This window comes from Rhipicephalus microplus, chromosome 5 (assembly GCF_043290135.1).
Source record: "Rhipicephalus microplus isolate Deutch F79 chromosome 5, USDA_Rmic, whole genome shotgun sequence".
Taxonomy (NCBI): Eukaryota; Metazoa; Arthropoda; class Arachnida; order Ixodida; family Ixodidae; genus Rhipicephalus; species Rhipicephalus microplus.
The window spans coordinates 103,673,595-103,688,300 of record NC_134704.1 but is presented as its reverse complement, the minus strand read 5'-3'; the positions used below and the strand labels follow the sequence as shown (position 1 = coordinate 103,688,300).

Genomic DNA, 14,706 nt, shown 5'->3' with positions numbered 1-14,706 from the left:
TGTATGTGCCATTTACTGCTTTGAATTACTTGTGAATATACACGATTACAAAGCTGAATGCAGGTGAGGCTGGTAGTAATGACGAAAATGAGTAGATGGGATCAAAGGTTGGCCAAAAGAAAAGTGGAACACACCCAGATTCACTCCAGAAATATATCGTGCCCTTCAAGATCACTCGCACTCGGACTTACTAAAATTTTCCTGAGTCAAACTCTCACTCACGAAAATTTTCTGCAACCGGGCTCGTAAGACTCGAACCCACCACCATATTATTCACCTGTACTTACTAAGCCTCACGGCTTCATTTGATCCTGAGTGAGTTTGCCGAAATATGCAGTCCGTATATGTTCCTGATTGCTATAATGAAGAAAATGAAGACGTGGACCAGTGCGTGGCCGTGTGCTCATGGCATGCCAGAAGAAGACAAGAAGCTGAGGAGGCCTGTCGCTCGTCCCGCTGATCTGGCTTGGTTTTCTTAGCGCATCGTCAACTATGGCCAGCGAGACCGAGCAGCGAGCTCGACAACAGACGGCTCCGAAGGAGTCCCCACCTTCACAGCACGCAGTCCTGGATCCGGCTGCTCGGTTATCGGACGACACTTCGAGCAAGCAGGTCAAGCTGGCCGAAAGCTCCAACGTGAGTGGCCTCACACCTTTTTCCTCACCAAGTAGAGACGCGTGGTAAAAACTGAACTCGGGAGTCTACTGTTTTAAGTGCATCGCATCTTACGGGTCCGGCCTGTCGATCCACTGTCTCATGTCACGGGCTCACGCAGTGGTGAATACAGTCAATCGAAGAATGAAACAAGGCTAGCAATGCTCCTAAACAGCATAAAATAACTAAATAAGGTCGGAAATATTATAAACTACAGAAATGAAAAAAAAACTATAATTACGGTAATTTACCTAAAATCGCGAAAAATCTATCGAAATGATCCAGCTGATAAGCAAGCTGCGCAAGAGATGGCGCCACTAACTCTGCAAGCGTGCGATAGTAAGGTAATTGCTGGGTTTCCCGTACTACGCGCTTCCACGGGTTTCACGCTGTGTAGTCGAAGTTGGATTAAACACGCGATTTACAACTTCACCAGGACGCACACAATAATAGCGTTGGTTTTAACTAACGCCTCAGGCCAACATTTTAGCGTTGGATTGATGGCAATAAGCTTTTTTTCTGAGCACTTTAGGACAGGGGCGTAGCCATAAATTTTCCAGGGACGGGAGTCCCGACCACAATTTTTTTCGTTGCACATGTTTGTACGTGTGCGTATACACATACACATCCAAACCTGAAATTTCTCGGGAGTCTGCCTCGGTGGAACAGTAGCCAAGGTGCTCGGCTGCTGACCACAAAGTCGCGGGTTCGATCCCGGCCGCACCGGATGCATTTGGTAGAGGCCCCTGTACTCTGGTATGTCAGTGCATGTTAAAGAACACCAGATGACCAAAATTTTCGCAGCTCTCCACTGCAGCATCTCCCATAATCATATTGTGGTTTAGCGGCACAAAACCCCAGATATTGTTATTAAAATTTTCCGTAAGGGAGGTGCATTAGGCAGTCGGAACAGTAGCTGTTGTACGCTTATTTCCTCCACGGCAAATTAGATGACGCGCGAAGAGCCTTGTGCAGACGAGCTGTCGGAGTTTGCTGTCATTGTTGCCTTTCACAATTAAGCTATCAGTCCTCTCATTGCTATTGATGTGCACCTGTGGGAAACACCGGTGCTTTTCACCTTCCCAGGTTTCACGTTAACGGAGCTGTTTTAAGGGCGAAGCTTCATAGGGTTTTGGCTTGTCCCTCGCAGTTGTCTGTCGTTGCCACCCCTAGTACTCGCATTGTGCACTAGATGGCGCTCGCATTGCTAGTACGGGAATTGTTCAGTAGATGGCGTTGGGGTGCACTCGCTAACCTAACCTAACCTAACCTAACCTAACCTAACCTAACCTGGGAAAGTGGCAGGTCAAATGACACTCCTTGGTTTCGTGTACTTGTGGACGGGAGCAAAGGCCAGAGAGGAAAACCAGACAATGGTAGAGTGTATATCAAAGGACATTCAGGAGTTAGGAAGAGAGTGCGAGATAATTATACTAGGAGACATGAATGCGCACATGGAAGATATAGATGGGTATACCGACCCGACAGGCAAAATGATCATGGATATCTGTGAAAGGCTTGATTTTATCATTTGCAACAGTACCGAGAAGTGTGAAGGGCAAATAACATGGGAGGTGGGAAGGCTTCAGTCGACGATAGATTATGCACTGATGTCACATAGGATGTATGATAAGCTCAGGGGAATGCACATAGATGAAGGTGGCTCCAGAAGTCTGGGTAGCGATCACAAACGTATCAAGCTAAGTTTTGGAAGAGGAGTACAAGTGGGAAGGAGACAAGAGGAGCAACTACAGGAAAATTTTTATCCAGAAAGGCAAATTGAAATAGCCACTAAACAAATTGAGAAAGTAATCACGGAGGATAATAAGACAGTGTGGACATACACGAATCTAATTAGACTCTTTGAGCTAGAGCTTGCTAAGACGCGTGACAAGTCACCCCGGAAAAAAAGACACAAACCCAAGAGTTGGTGGGATGAGGAAGTTAAGAGAGCCATAGCAAAACGTCAGGAAGCCTCTAGGGAGCACAGACATGCTAAGCAGCGGGGTGAACCGACAGAAGATGTTGAAAGAATATGGGCAACCTTTCTAAGCTGTAGAAGGGATGCATTCCTTCTGATCAATGAAAAGATTAGAAGGAAGGGAGCTCAGTGGCTGGTAGAAGTACATAAAAAAGATAGAAAGGCAGCTGAGAAATTTTGGAACCATCTAAACTCCCTAAGAAATGAGACGAGCCTAGAGCAGAGATTTATAGCTACAGCCCAAGGTGCTAGGCTAGAAGGGGACGAAGCTATTGAATATATAAGAAGAAAAGTGACAGAAAAATTTCAACAAAGAAGTACTTTATGCACCACAATAGACAAGGACGAATCAAGTGGTGCGATGGCTTCATTTTCACAACAAGAGTGGGAAAGGGCTGAAAAAAGGGTTCCTAGTAGTACATCAACAGGCCCAGATGGCATTCCAATTAGGCTGATAAAGACATTAGGTCCGAAGTCTAAGCAGGCTTTGAGAGAGGCAGTGAGCACAATAATAATCAATGGTGAAGTTCCCGATGGATGGAAACTTAGCAGGATGAGCATGATCTATAAAGGAAAGGGGTACAAAGCTGACATAAACAACTACCGTCCTATAACAGTGACATCAGTGGTCTACAGGCTGGCGATGCAGATTATAAAGGAAAGACTGCAGGCGTGGATAGAGGATGAGGCGGTGCTGGGGGAACTGCAGAATGGGTTTCGGAAACACAGGAGGTTGGAAGACAATCTGTTCTCACTGACGCAGTGCATAGAAATAGCAGAAAAGGAACAACACAGGCCCCTGTGGCTAGCATTTTTGGATATCAAGGGAGCGTACGATAGCGTGGTTCAAGAGGAATTGTGGGGATTACTGGACACACTAGGCGTGGAACATGTAGTCACTAATCTTTTAAAGGGTATCTATAAAGGTAACAAGGTAGTTATAAAGTGGGAAAAACAGGTATCCAAGCCTGCAGAGGTAAAACGGGGGCTTAGGCAGGGGTGCCCCCTGTCACCCTTATTATTCATGATGTACCTACAAGGATTAGAGGCAAAATTAGAGGGAAGTGGACTGGGCTTCAACCTCTCTTTAGTCAAACAAGGAAAACTTATTGATCAGGCACTACCAGCATTAATGTACGCAGATGATATAGTGCTAATGGCCAACAACAAGGAAGATTTGCAGAGATTGATGGATATCTGCGGTAATGAGGGAGATAGGTTAGATTTTAGATTCAGTAAGGAAAAATCAGCAGTCATGATTTTCAATGACAACGAAGGTAGTGAGCTTAGAATACAGGACGTCACGCTAGAGATAACAGATAAATACAAATATCTGGGCGTATGGATAAGCAATGGGACCGAGTATCTGAGGGAACACGAAATATACGTGACGACTAAAGGTAACAAGAATGCAGCAGTCGTGAAAAATAGGGCACTGTGGAATTACAATAGGTATGATGTTGTGAGAGGAATATGGAAAGGGGTCATGGTTCCTGGGCTGACGTTCGGCAATGCGGTCTTGTGCATGAGATCAGAAGTTCAAGCAAGATTAGAAATTAAGCAACGTGGAATAGGTAGGCTTGCTTTAGGAGCTCACGGGAATACACCAAATCAGGGAGTACAAGGTGATATGGGATGGACATCATTTGAGGGCAGGGAAGCTAGCAGCAAGATAAAATTTGAGAAGCGATTGAGAGAAATGGGGGAAGAGCGTTGGGCTAGGAAGGTTTTCAGCTACTTGTACATGAAGAATGTCGATACAAAATGGAGGAAGCGAACCAGGAAGTTGACTGGTAAATACTTAGAAAACAGCAGGTGGCCAAACCAAAAAGAACTATCGGTTAAGAAGAAAGTGAAGGAAACGGAGACTGACATGTGGAGAATGGGCATGATTAAGAAGTCCGCACTAGAGATCTATCGAACGTTTAAGCAGGAAATTGCCAAGGAAAAGATCTATGATAATACTAGGGGTAGTTCTCTACTGTTTGAGGCCAGAACGGGAGTACTGCGAACCAAGACATATCGGGCCAAATACGAAGGGGTAGACACAGTATGCAGTGCGTGTGGAGAGGAAGAAGAAACTGCTGTTGTGACTGGGGGAATTTGTCGGGCCTTGAGCCATCCAAGGGTCAGGGCGAAGACGGGCCGAGGAGCCGGAGCTGATAACTTGAACGATTTATTTACACTATTTTACATGATGTTGAAGGTAGCGTGTTACATGGAGTAAGCATCATACTAGATGATGGAAGGAAGCTCTCTCTCCGAGCGTCCTGCGCTCGCGTTTTTATGCCCCCAAAGAGAGAAAGTCACACCGCCTCCTTCCCAACCTGGGAAGGGAGGAGAGGCCCGCCCAGTTCGCTGCCCGGCGAGGGTGTAACACACACAATACACGACACCACTGGCACAGTGCGAGAACGGGGAGTCGGACGCGCCGAGATGACTCTTCGAGGAAACATCGCTCGGGAAAGGCGCCATGGAACGTGAGGAATGTCCCCGAAGATGAATACAAAGCGCTCGGCTCATTGTCCGCTGAATGTTGACGACCCAAGCAATGACCACTCCTTCTAGGCAGCCCAGACAGCGAACAGCCCCCCCCCCCCCCGGTAATCTGTCGGTCGTGCGTGCCCAAAGGGCTTTTCGGCAAGACGAGCCGACGACTCCAAGGAATTCGCAGTACTACTGCTGTGTTGTTGCCGATTCTGGACGTCTCAGGACGCGCTGCGAAGCCGGAACCATTCCACGCGTCCAAGCGGCGCCCAGACATGGGGGCCGATCACAACAGCTCGTCCGCCGCCGGGAAAAAGGACTCGTAGATGGGCAGCCCAACGCTGCACCTTGAAGAGGCCTGGCAGCGCAGCAGCTCTGGAACGGCTGCGGCTCAGGTTTTCTCTCTCGCTCAAGTGGGGTCAGCAGGTCCGTAAGTAGTACTCTCCGTCGAAGGGGCCCCCGCAGGTCGAAGGCTGGGACTGACATTAGTGATCAAATCCGCACAGTACCCAAGCAGCGACAAGGCGGTACACCACCCCTCCCGAGATATGCCAGGCTACTGAACTCTTAGCCCGTTGTCGGCATAAAAGCAGCCACACTAGAACGTTGCCTGGAACGTCCCCAAACAAAGCAATATGGCAACGCTCCTAAAGTTTTGAAGAATTTACCTTAAATAAATTGCACTCAAGCCGCAAGTCGCATAGCCTTGAGGTAAATGGCGAGTGAGAAGTGAGAAGGTCGGGAAACTCAACTAACAAATTATATCCCTTTCTCAACGTCTGGCCGTGGCAGGCAGACTAAGTAACAGGTTCACCATGCAGTAAAGGTTAAAAAAAAATCCAAAACGAAAAGATACACGGAATGACATAACAAAATAAAAAACCCGGGCTGTCGTAACTCAATCGGAATGCGCTTGCTCCTTATCACAGGAAGCCTACTCTCGAAAACACTGAAAGCAAAGCATCCACTATTTCTACAGATGACTGCTCCTTCAAGGGAACCGCCTCCGGGAATTTTGTGGCAGGACATATCAAGGTTAAGATGTAGCGGTACCCTGACTTTGTCACAGGCAGGGGGCCCACAACGTCCACGACAAGGCGGCGGAAAGGTTCACTAATGAGTGGCACCAACTTTAAGGGCGCTTTCTGCTGGTCGTGTGCTTTGCCTATTCTTTGGCACACATCGCAGGATTGCACATACCTCTCGGTATCCTTGAAACAATTGGGCCAATAAAACTCCCTAAGTAGACGAGTCTTCGTTTTCTTTTTGCCAAGATGGCCCGACCACCCGCCACCGTGACACAGCTCCAGTACTTTGGCTCGGTATTTCTGTGGAACCACTAATTGATCATAGTGCACCCCCTTCGAGTCTTTGTACTGACGGTACAAAATTCCGGCGCGGCGGTGCAAAAAGACGTTCTTCCGCGCCAACCCCTCCTCCACCATATCGCTCAACTTTTGCAGCGTTTTATCCTCGGCCTGTTCCGCAGCGATAACCTCCGGGCTTACTTTCGATAGCTCCAAGAACCCGCCCATGCAAGGTAGCACGGAAAGAAGGTTAACTTCCTCGCTGGCCTCACTGGAACTCTTAAAGCTGCTTTCGCCATCGCTCGGGACGTTCTCCTGATTCGCGTCTGCCCTTGTTTCGTCGGGGGCCTGTGCCTCTCTATTTTGGGAACTGCCGAGCTCCTTTGCGATCTCCTTTGCCTTAGACCGCGTTAGAGCATGTACAGTGTGTTCTCCAAAGCTCAGACCTTTCTTTCTTAACAGGTCCTCCGAGTGGTTAGAAAAAAGGTAACCGTACTGCTTCGGCAAACTTTGTGACACGGCAGCCTCTGTTTCCAGTTCTCCGAAGGGACCCTTGATGAGGACTTTGGCCACTGGCAGACACACACTGTCTTCCTGCGCTACCTGTCTGATCCACGCGCAGTCTCCGGTGAACCCATCCGCGGGCACGTAAGATGGGTGTATTACATCCATAGTGGCCGCAGAATCGCGTAGAACCCGGCAATTTTGCCCATTGACAGTCATCTCTCTTAAGTACGGTTCAAGTAACCTCATGTTCTCATCAGTATGGTTAAAAAGGGAGAAAACGAGTTTTTCCTTACGGCAACCCACTGCTAAGTGCCCCGGTTCATTACATCGATAGCACACAATGGGTTTCTTTGCCTCAAATGCTCTGTCGCGATTCTTATCCTGTTCTTTCTCTTTGCCAGCGCGTCCACTCATGGTCGATTCCCCGTGCGTGTCTTTTTCATTCGTCCCTCCTGGTGCAATAGGGGCATAACTGTTGCGCTCAGACTGCTTAGAATTCTCACGGTATGGTTTCTTTGCGGGTTTGTTGCGCTCTCTTATTTCCTCACGCCTCATGGTGTACTCTTCAGCCAGTTCTGCGGTACGCTCCAAATTCTTTTCCCCGGGCTGATCTAATACCCATAAGCGTGCTTCGTCACTTAGAACGTTCAGGAATTGCTCCGTGCAAATCAACTCGACTACCTTGTCATGGTCTCCAAAAGCTCCCTTGCCCTTAAGCCACTCGGTGAGATTGCACCTCAGACTGTATGCAAAATCGGCAAATGATTCACTGCTACGTTTGCTACTATTTCTGAAACGTCGTCGGAAAGCTTCAGCAGACAGCCGATACCTCTTTAGTAGCGCACGCTTTACAATATCGTAGTCATTCGCCTCATCTCGCGGCAAACGAGCCAGTACATCCGCTGCCTCGCATGGAAGCACGGTCAAGAGCATTTGTGCCCATAACTCACGCTCAAACTTGCCTTCGCAACTTCTCTCAAAATTGACCAAAAATAACCCGATATCCTCTCCCATCTTAAAAGGATTCAGGAGGTCTTTTATTTTTGGTGCCTTGCTTACTGGAGCATTGAGTGTTGCGCCTCCTGAGGTAGTTGCCCGAGCTATTTCTAAGTCTAGGCGCTTCTTATCCAGTTCGTGCTTGCGCTCGCGCTCGCGCACGCGTTCCTGCTCTTCTTTATGGCGCTCGCGCTCCTGATCTTCCCTTTGTTTTTTTATATCCTCCCACAACTCCACGATCTCCTCGTCATCTCTGCTTGCCTCCATAGCCCTGATGACTTCCGCCTTTTTAAGATGTTTCCCGCAATCAATCCCGAATTCCCCGCATATCACGTCTAGGTCCGATCTGTGCAACTTTCTCCAAGCCATGGCTGCTACTTTTCTGCCGACAAGTTTCTCAAGGGAAAGCGTTGAAGCAAGGTTCCCGTGAACAGGCTTCCAACACTCTTGTTACCAGGAAGAACTAATTTAAGCCTGGCAACTCTCAAGGAGAAAAGGTCGTGCACTCACCAAGCCGGAGTCGAATTCCTGCGCAGATCATCTCACCGCTGCCATCCACTGTTGTGACTGGGGGAATTTGTCGGGCCTTGAGCCATCCAAGGGTCAGGGCGAAGACGGGCCGAGGAGCCGGAGCTGATAACTTGAACGATTTATTTACACTATTTTACATGATGTTGAAGGTAGCGTGTTACATGGAGTAAGCATCATACTAGATGATGGAAGGAAGCTCTCTCTCCGAGCGTCCTGCGCTCGCGTTTTTATGCCCCCAAAGAGAGAAAGTCACACCGCCTCCTTCCCAACCTGGGAAGGGAGGAGAGGCCCGCCCAGTTCGCTGCCCGGCGAGGGTGTAACACACACAATACACGACACCACTGGCACAGTGCGAGAACGGGGAGTCGGACGCGCCGAGATGACTCTTCGAGGAAACATCGCTCGGGAAAGGCGCCATGGAACGTGAGGAATGTCCCCGAAGATGAATACAAAGCGCTCGGCTCATTGTCCGCTGAATGTTGACGACCCAAGCAATGACCACTCCTTCTAGGCAGCCCAGACAGCGAACAGCCCCCCCCCCCCCGGTAATCTGTCGGTCGTGCGTGCCCAAAGGGCTTTTCGGCAAGACGAGCCGACGACTCCAAGGAATTCGCAGTACTACTGCTGTGTTGTTGCCGATTCTGGACGTCTCAGGACGCGCTGCGAAGCCGGAACCATTCCACGCGTCCAAGCGGCGCCCAGACATGGGGGCCGATCACAACACTGCCGAACACTTGATAATGTTCTGTAAAGGGCTTCACCCTATAGTTCAGGATGATGGCGCAGAGTTTTTCAAAGCACTGGGGTTTAGGGACCGGGAGGGCAAAATAAACTTTAAGCGGGTAGACTTAACTAGAAGGAGGTTATCTGATTGGTGGCTAAAGTCAAGGCACGAGTGAAAATCAAACTTTTCACTGCAAAGTGCGAATCCTCAATTCACTTCACTGCAAAGTACGAATCCTCAATTTCACTTTTTAAGGAAAAAAAAATAAATATAGTTTTTGGTTAATTAAGTATTACGGCTTGGTGGCGCTAGCCACCGCCCGATCTAAAGGGTACAGCCGTATCCATCCATCCATGCGTTGGAAACGCGTGCTTCGATATGCGTTAGTGTGGTAGAAGATCGCTAGGGCCCAAAGCTATAAAGTTTGTTCACTCTTGGCGCGCTTTCTCTTTCACCGGTGGTCGGCGCTCTTGCGAGTACGAATGAAGAATACAAGGTGGTGAAGCGTGGGCCCCAGAAAGCTGCTGCAGCGTGCGCTCCTCGCCGCGAAGACCTAATATTGGCAAACTTTTCTCTACAAACCATACAGGAACCACTCTCCCTTCATTTCGCCGACCATAAAGCCGTTATAATGGAGGGTGAACGGAAAAACCGCGGCTCACCGACGCCATGATTCTACAACTGGTCGCGGCATACAGAACAATGTGCCTTTCGTTCACTACCGTTACACTGACGTGATATGAGCAGAAAGACTAGTTATAGTGTGTATAGTGTCTGAAAAGTTTACTGCAAGCCTTTACGGGAGTTGAGACGGAATTGCACAAACCTGAGTGCGCTAATGAAGCCATGTAGCTTATTGCTACTGCATAAAAATACAGGGGAAGCCGTCACACCCCTGCGCCCTCCTCCATACGTCCATGGTCAGCTGCGAGGAGTCTTCACGACAAATAAGTTCTCAAGGAAAGCAAGTCACGAAGGTGAAAAATTTCCTTCTTTTCAACACGGTTGATTTTGAAGATAGGGGAGGGCAGGCGAAAGTTTGGGTGGCTGGGGGGTGCGAGTGTCCTCTACGTGCGCCCTACTGGCGCCGCTCCTACGTGGGAGCACGTGGAGATGTGGTCATCCAGACCATCGTATTGAGCTCAGGCTTAGTATGTACGCCGATTTTCAGCCAAGTCTTCTTCTACGCCTTGATAATGGGGATCTTTTTGCGCAGGCATCTGACCCGCAAGGCAGGAACACCAGCACCCAATCATGCAAGCCCAAGAGGCAATCGGGAGTCTTGTCGCCCAGGAGAAGTGTGAGTATAGGCGCTTGTCGTATTGCATGTAAGTATGTTTCATATCAAATTGCTCGAATCCATTGGTCTAAGATTGTTCAAAAGAAAAGGTTTACTTTCACGTAAACCGTTTCATGCCGGTTTCTTTTCTGATTTGCAAGAAGTGTCAAATAGGCCACATTTACAAATCTTTAATGGAAGCTATAGATTCAATTATTCCGGCGAAACATGTATCCTTTGATATCGACACGAAACCTTTATTCCGTCAGTTAAAAATATAATATATACTATTTTGGTCAATAAATTGTTTTTAAAACAAATGACGCAGTACAATGACACGTATCAGTAGTTCCACCGACTCTACCTCAGCGTTGCGGCTTGGTTGTACCTTCGTACCTGGGTTTGCATCGCGTGGATTGGTCGAGTGAACCTTCCTGCTGAAATTCGCAGTGGAATCGAATGAACGTGAACGCGCGTGTGAATTACGAATGTTAAAAGAAAACTGTTGCTTACGTGATTTTATACGTGCGTGTATTTCGAGTCGTAACTTCGCGTCTGGTCAGCCCAGAAGATTCTAAATGATTCAAGAGTTGCTCACGCTTCATACGCAGTGCAGTGCTATAATAATAGCACTCAAACAAAGCTGTAATGACACGTCATCACGTGTCTAATAGCGGCGGGCTTCATTTTTCGAGAGTAAAACGCGAAACACGTTGTGAGACTGTCGATATAATAAATTAGTTTGGCTAAATGGCCACATTGTGATCTAAGTATAATACGCGGTAGAAAACACGGATGGGAAAAAAACAAGAACAATGACGTCTTCTACCACGTAGTAATTAGATCATGTATCACCAACCGGCCCAATCGTTCACATTGAATAGACACATTGTAGATTCGTAAGCTGCCATAATTGTGAGTCATTCTACGTTAACAAAAATTATTTCGCAAATAATATTCATCCGTGCGATCTGACAGGAGCCCCGAACTATTTCGACTTTTTTTTTTCAGCATAATCACACGGAAGTGTCTCTTGCGTTTGTCTTCCTCGAAACAGTCCTCTTTCAAGCAGTATCGTTTCGGGCATGCACTATGTCTGCAATCCCAACATCCTTTTGTTTCGTGTAGAAGGAAGCATGAAAACAATTCGTAATACAAACATTGTGTATAAAAAACATAAACTTTATACTCAATGCAACGCAAATATTTTTTCTTAATTTGAGTTGTGCAACGGTTAATTATAGAACGACCACCCATAATTATTCAACTTATGTGGTTCAAATGAAAGCACATTACCTTGATTATGCAAGTGCAAGCACGGGTGCCTAGCGTCTGAGTAGCTTATGGTAAATACTACATGTGTGTCACAGAACGAGCGCTAAAAAGAGAGCGCGCCGCCAAATCCTTGAGACAACGGGCGGTAGAAACGCCGCGAGGTAAAAAGAAAAAAAAAAGAAAGCAAACATCCAAGGCTCCCGGGCGCGCGCTCTCCCCGCAGAAGCACGGCTTCGCAGACGAACCTCCTCACCCCACAGCGGCGGCCGGGCAAGCGCTAGAAATTTCCAGAACGAAGGAGGCGTGGCTACGCCGAGCTGAGTCACCCGACGCGGAGGGCTGACAAACCGTCTCGCCTCTCTCCAGCCTTCGCTGCGTATCGCGCCGACGAAAGGACGAGAAAATTCTGGAAAGTGGCGCGGAAGGTATTTAATCGAGCGGCCGAGACGAGAAAGCAGGTGGTGACGGAAGTTAACGCCAGAGCGCGTAGGAATTCCGCCGTGGAGTCGGCGAAGGTTCTGCCCGTAGTGACAGAACAGGAGGAGACGGAAGTGAGCGCCAGAGTGCGTAGAGAGTCCGCCGTGTAGTCGGCGAAGTTTGTGGTCCGTAGGGACGGCTCGAGCTACAGGCAAGAGCGTGGGTTTACCGCTATCGAGCGAAGACGCGGGCAACAGCTGCGTGTGTGAAGCCGACGGGTTCCGGCGAAGAAGTTGAAGTTTGAAGAGTGGCCAATTGAAGACGGGAGGTTTCCTGGAAGAGAACTTCGAGAGCTGCGGAACGACAACAACGCTGGACTTTGAGTGAGTGATTCTCGGAAGAGTATCATTCAGACTTTTGTTCCAAGGACTTTGGACTGAATAGGTTTTATATCTCTTTAGTCTTTAAGTGTCTTGGTTGTTCAATGCATGCGACTGCATTGTAGTGCGTATTGTTGTCTGTGTCCGTTGTTTCAAGTGTGGTTGATTGTACTGTGTAGTACGTTGCCTGTTTGGTGACGTATTGTATGTAACTATTGTGGAGTGTGCATACGTGTGTATTGTTTTGATCTGCCGTTAATGAGAATATAATTTTGTTTGTTTCTCAACTCTCGGCTCTGTCTTGTTCTTTGGGCCACAGCCGGCGTCCGCTGGCGCACCAATAAGGACCACTTCTAAATTGTCCACGCTTTCGTGGTGCGGTTCGGGGGGCCGATACTTCGGCTCTTGGAATTAGCCCGGCGATCGCCTCCCTAGTAAACGGGACAGGTGTGACAATTAATCTGCTGCCCCCCACTTTAAGAATATTATCTCATAATATTCAAAACCACACAAATGAGCGCGAAAGTCACCACACACTCTCACAGACTGTAACACCATCAGTCGCTCATAACACTTCACATTCACAATAGATCACGCAATACAATCTTACATTGTAGTTCAATTCCACAACACATGAAATATAGCCACAGGTACATGCCTACAACACTTCATCACACATTCCAAACAATACAAACGTACAAAGTTCTGTCGATACAACAATTATACAACACTTTACATCAGATCATCGCACAGAACACTGACTCGCTCGACATACACTTGAGACACAGGATAACAAGAACATTAACTCAACATATGTCACTCAGCCCTGCCGAACACATTCTGATTCCACCTCAGCACCTATCTTGAGTACTTCGAACAGCGCTTGCGCCCCTTTTTGCGGTGCTCGCTCGATCTCTTCTTGTGCTTCCACGTTCTTTTTCGGCGAGCCTTCTCCAACGACGATATCTGAGGCGTCGTCTCAGCCATCGTTGTCTCTTCCGACGCCGTTAGCGCATCATTACATTCGACGGGTCCTGTCGCGGACGCCAGATTAATTGTCACACCTGTCCCGTTTACTAGGGAGGCGATCGCCGGGCTAATTCCAAGAGCCGAAGTATCGGCCCCCCGAACCGCACCACGAAAGCGTGGACAATTTAGAAGTGGTCCTTATTGGTGCGCCAGCGGACGCCGGCTGTGGCCCAAAGAACAAGACAGAGCCGAGAGTTGAGAAACAAACAAAATTATATTCTCATTAACGGCAGATCAAAAACAATACACACGTATGCACACTCCACAATAGTTACATACAATACGTCACCAAACAGACAATGTACTACACAGTACAATCAACCACACTTGAAACAACGGACACAGACAACAATACGCACTACAATGCAGTCACATGCATTGAACAACCAAGACACTTAAAGACTAAAGAGATATAAAACCTATTCAGTCCAAAGTCCTTGGAACAGAAGTCTGAATGATACTCTTCCGAGAATCACTCACTCAAAGTCCAGCGTTGTTGTCGTTCCGCAGCTCTCGAAGTCTCTCTTCCAGGAAACCTCGCCGGAGTTTCTCTTCCAGGAAAACTCCCGTCTTCAATAGGCCACTCTTCAAACTTCAACTTCTTCGCCGGAAATCCGTCGGCTTCACACACGCAGCTGTTGCCCGCGTCTTCGCTCGATAGCGGAAAACCCACGCTCTTGCCTGTAGCTCGAGCCGTCCCTACGGACCAAAAACTTCGCCGACTACACGGCGGAATCTCTACGCACTCTGGCGCTCACTTCCGTCTCCTCCTGTTCTGTCACTACGGGCAGAACCTTCGCCGACTCCACGGCGGAATCCCTACGCGCTCCGGCGCTAACTTTCCGTCTCCTCCTGCTTTCTCGTCTCGGCCGCTCGATTAAATACCTTCCGCGCCACTTTCCAGAATTTTCTCGTCCTTTCGTCGGCGCGATACGCAGCGAAGGCTGGAGAGAGGCGAGACGGTTTGTCAGCCCTCCGCGTCGGGTGACTCAGCTCGGCGTAGCCACGCCTCCTTCGTTCTGGAAATTTCTAGCGCTTGCCCGGCCGCCGCTGTGGGGTGAGGAGGTTCGTCTGCGAAGCCGTGCTTCTGCGGGGAGAGCGCGCGCCCGGGAGCCTTGGATGTTTGCTTTCTTTTTTTT

General features: G+C 48.5%; 1 protein-coding gene across 1 annotated transcript in view; it reads left to right on the top strand.

Annotated features, from left to right (window-relative positions):
• The first annotated feature begins 492 nt into the window (after positions 1–492).
• Positions 493–14,706, top strand: part of LOC142817528 (neprilysin-1-like) — a 39,852-nt gene continuing 25,638 nt past the window's right edge. The window contains exon 1 of the mRNA XM_075894559.1: positions 493–636. Within this exon, the coding sequence (XP_075750674.1) occupies positions 493–636 (144 nt within the window). The remainder of the gene's footprint in view (positions 637–14,706) is intronic.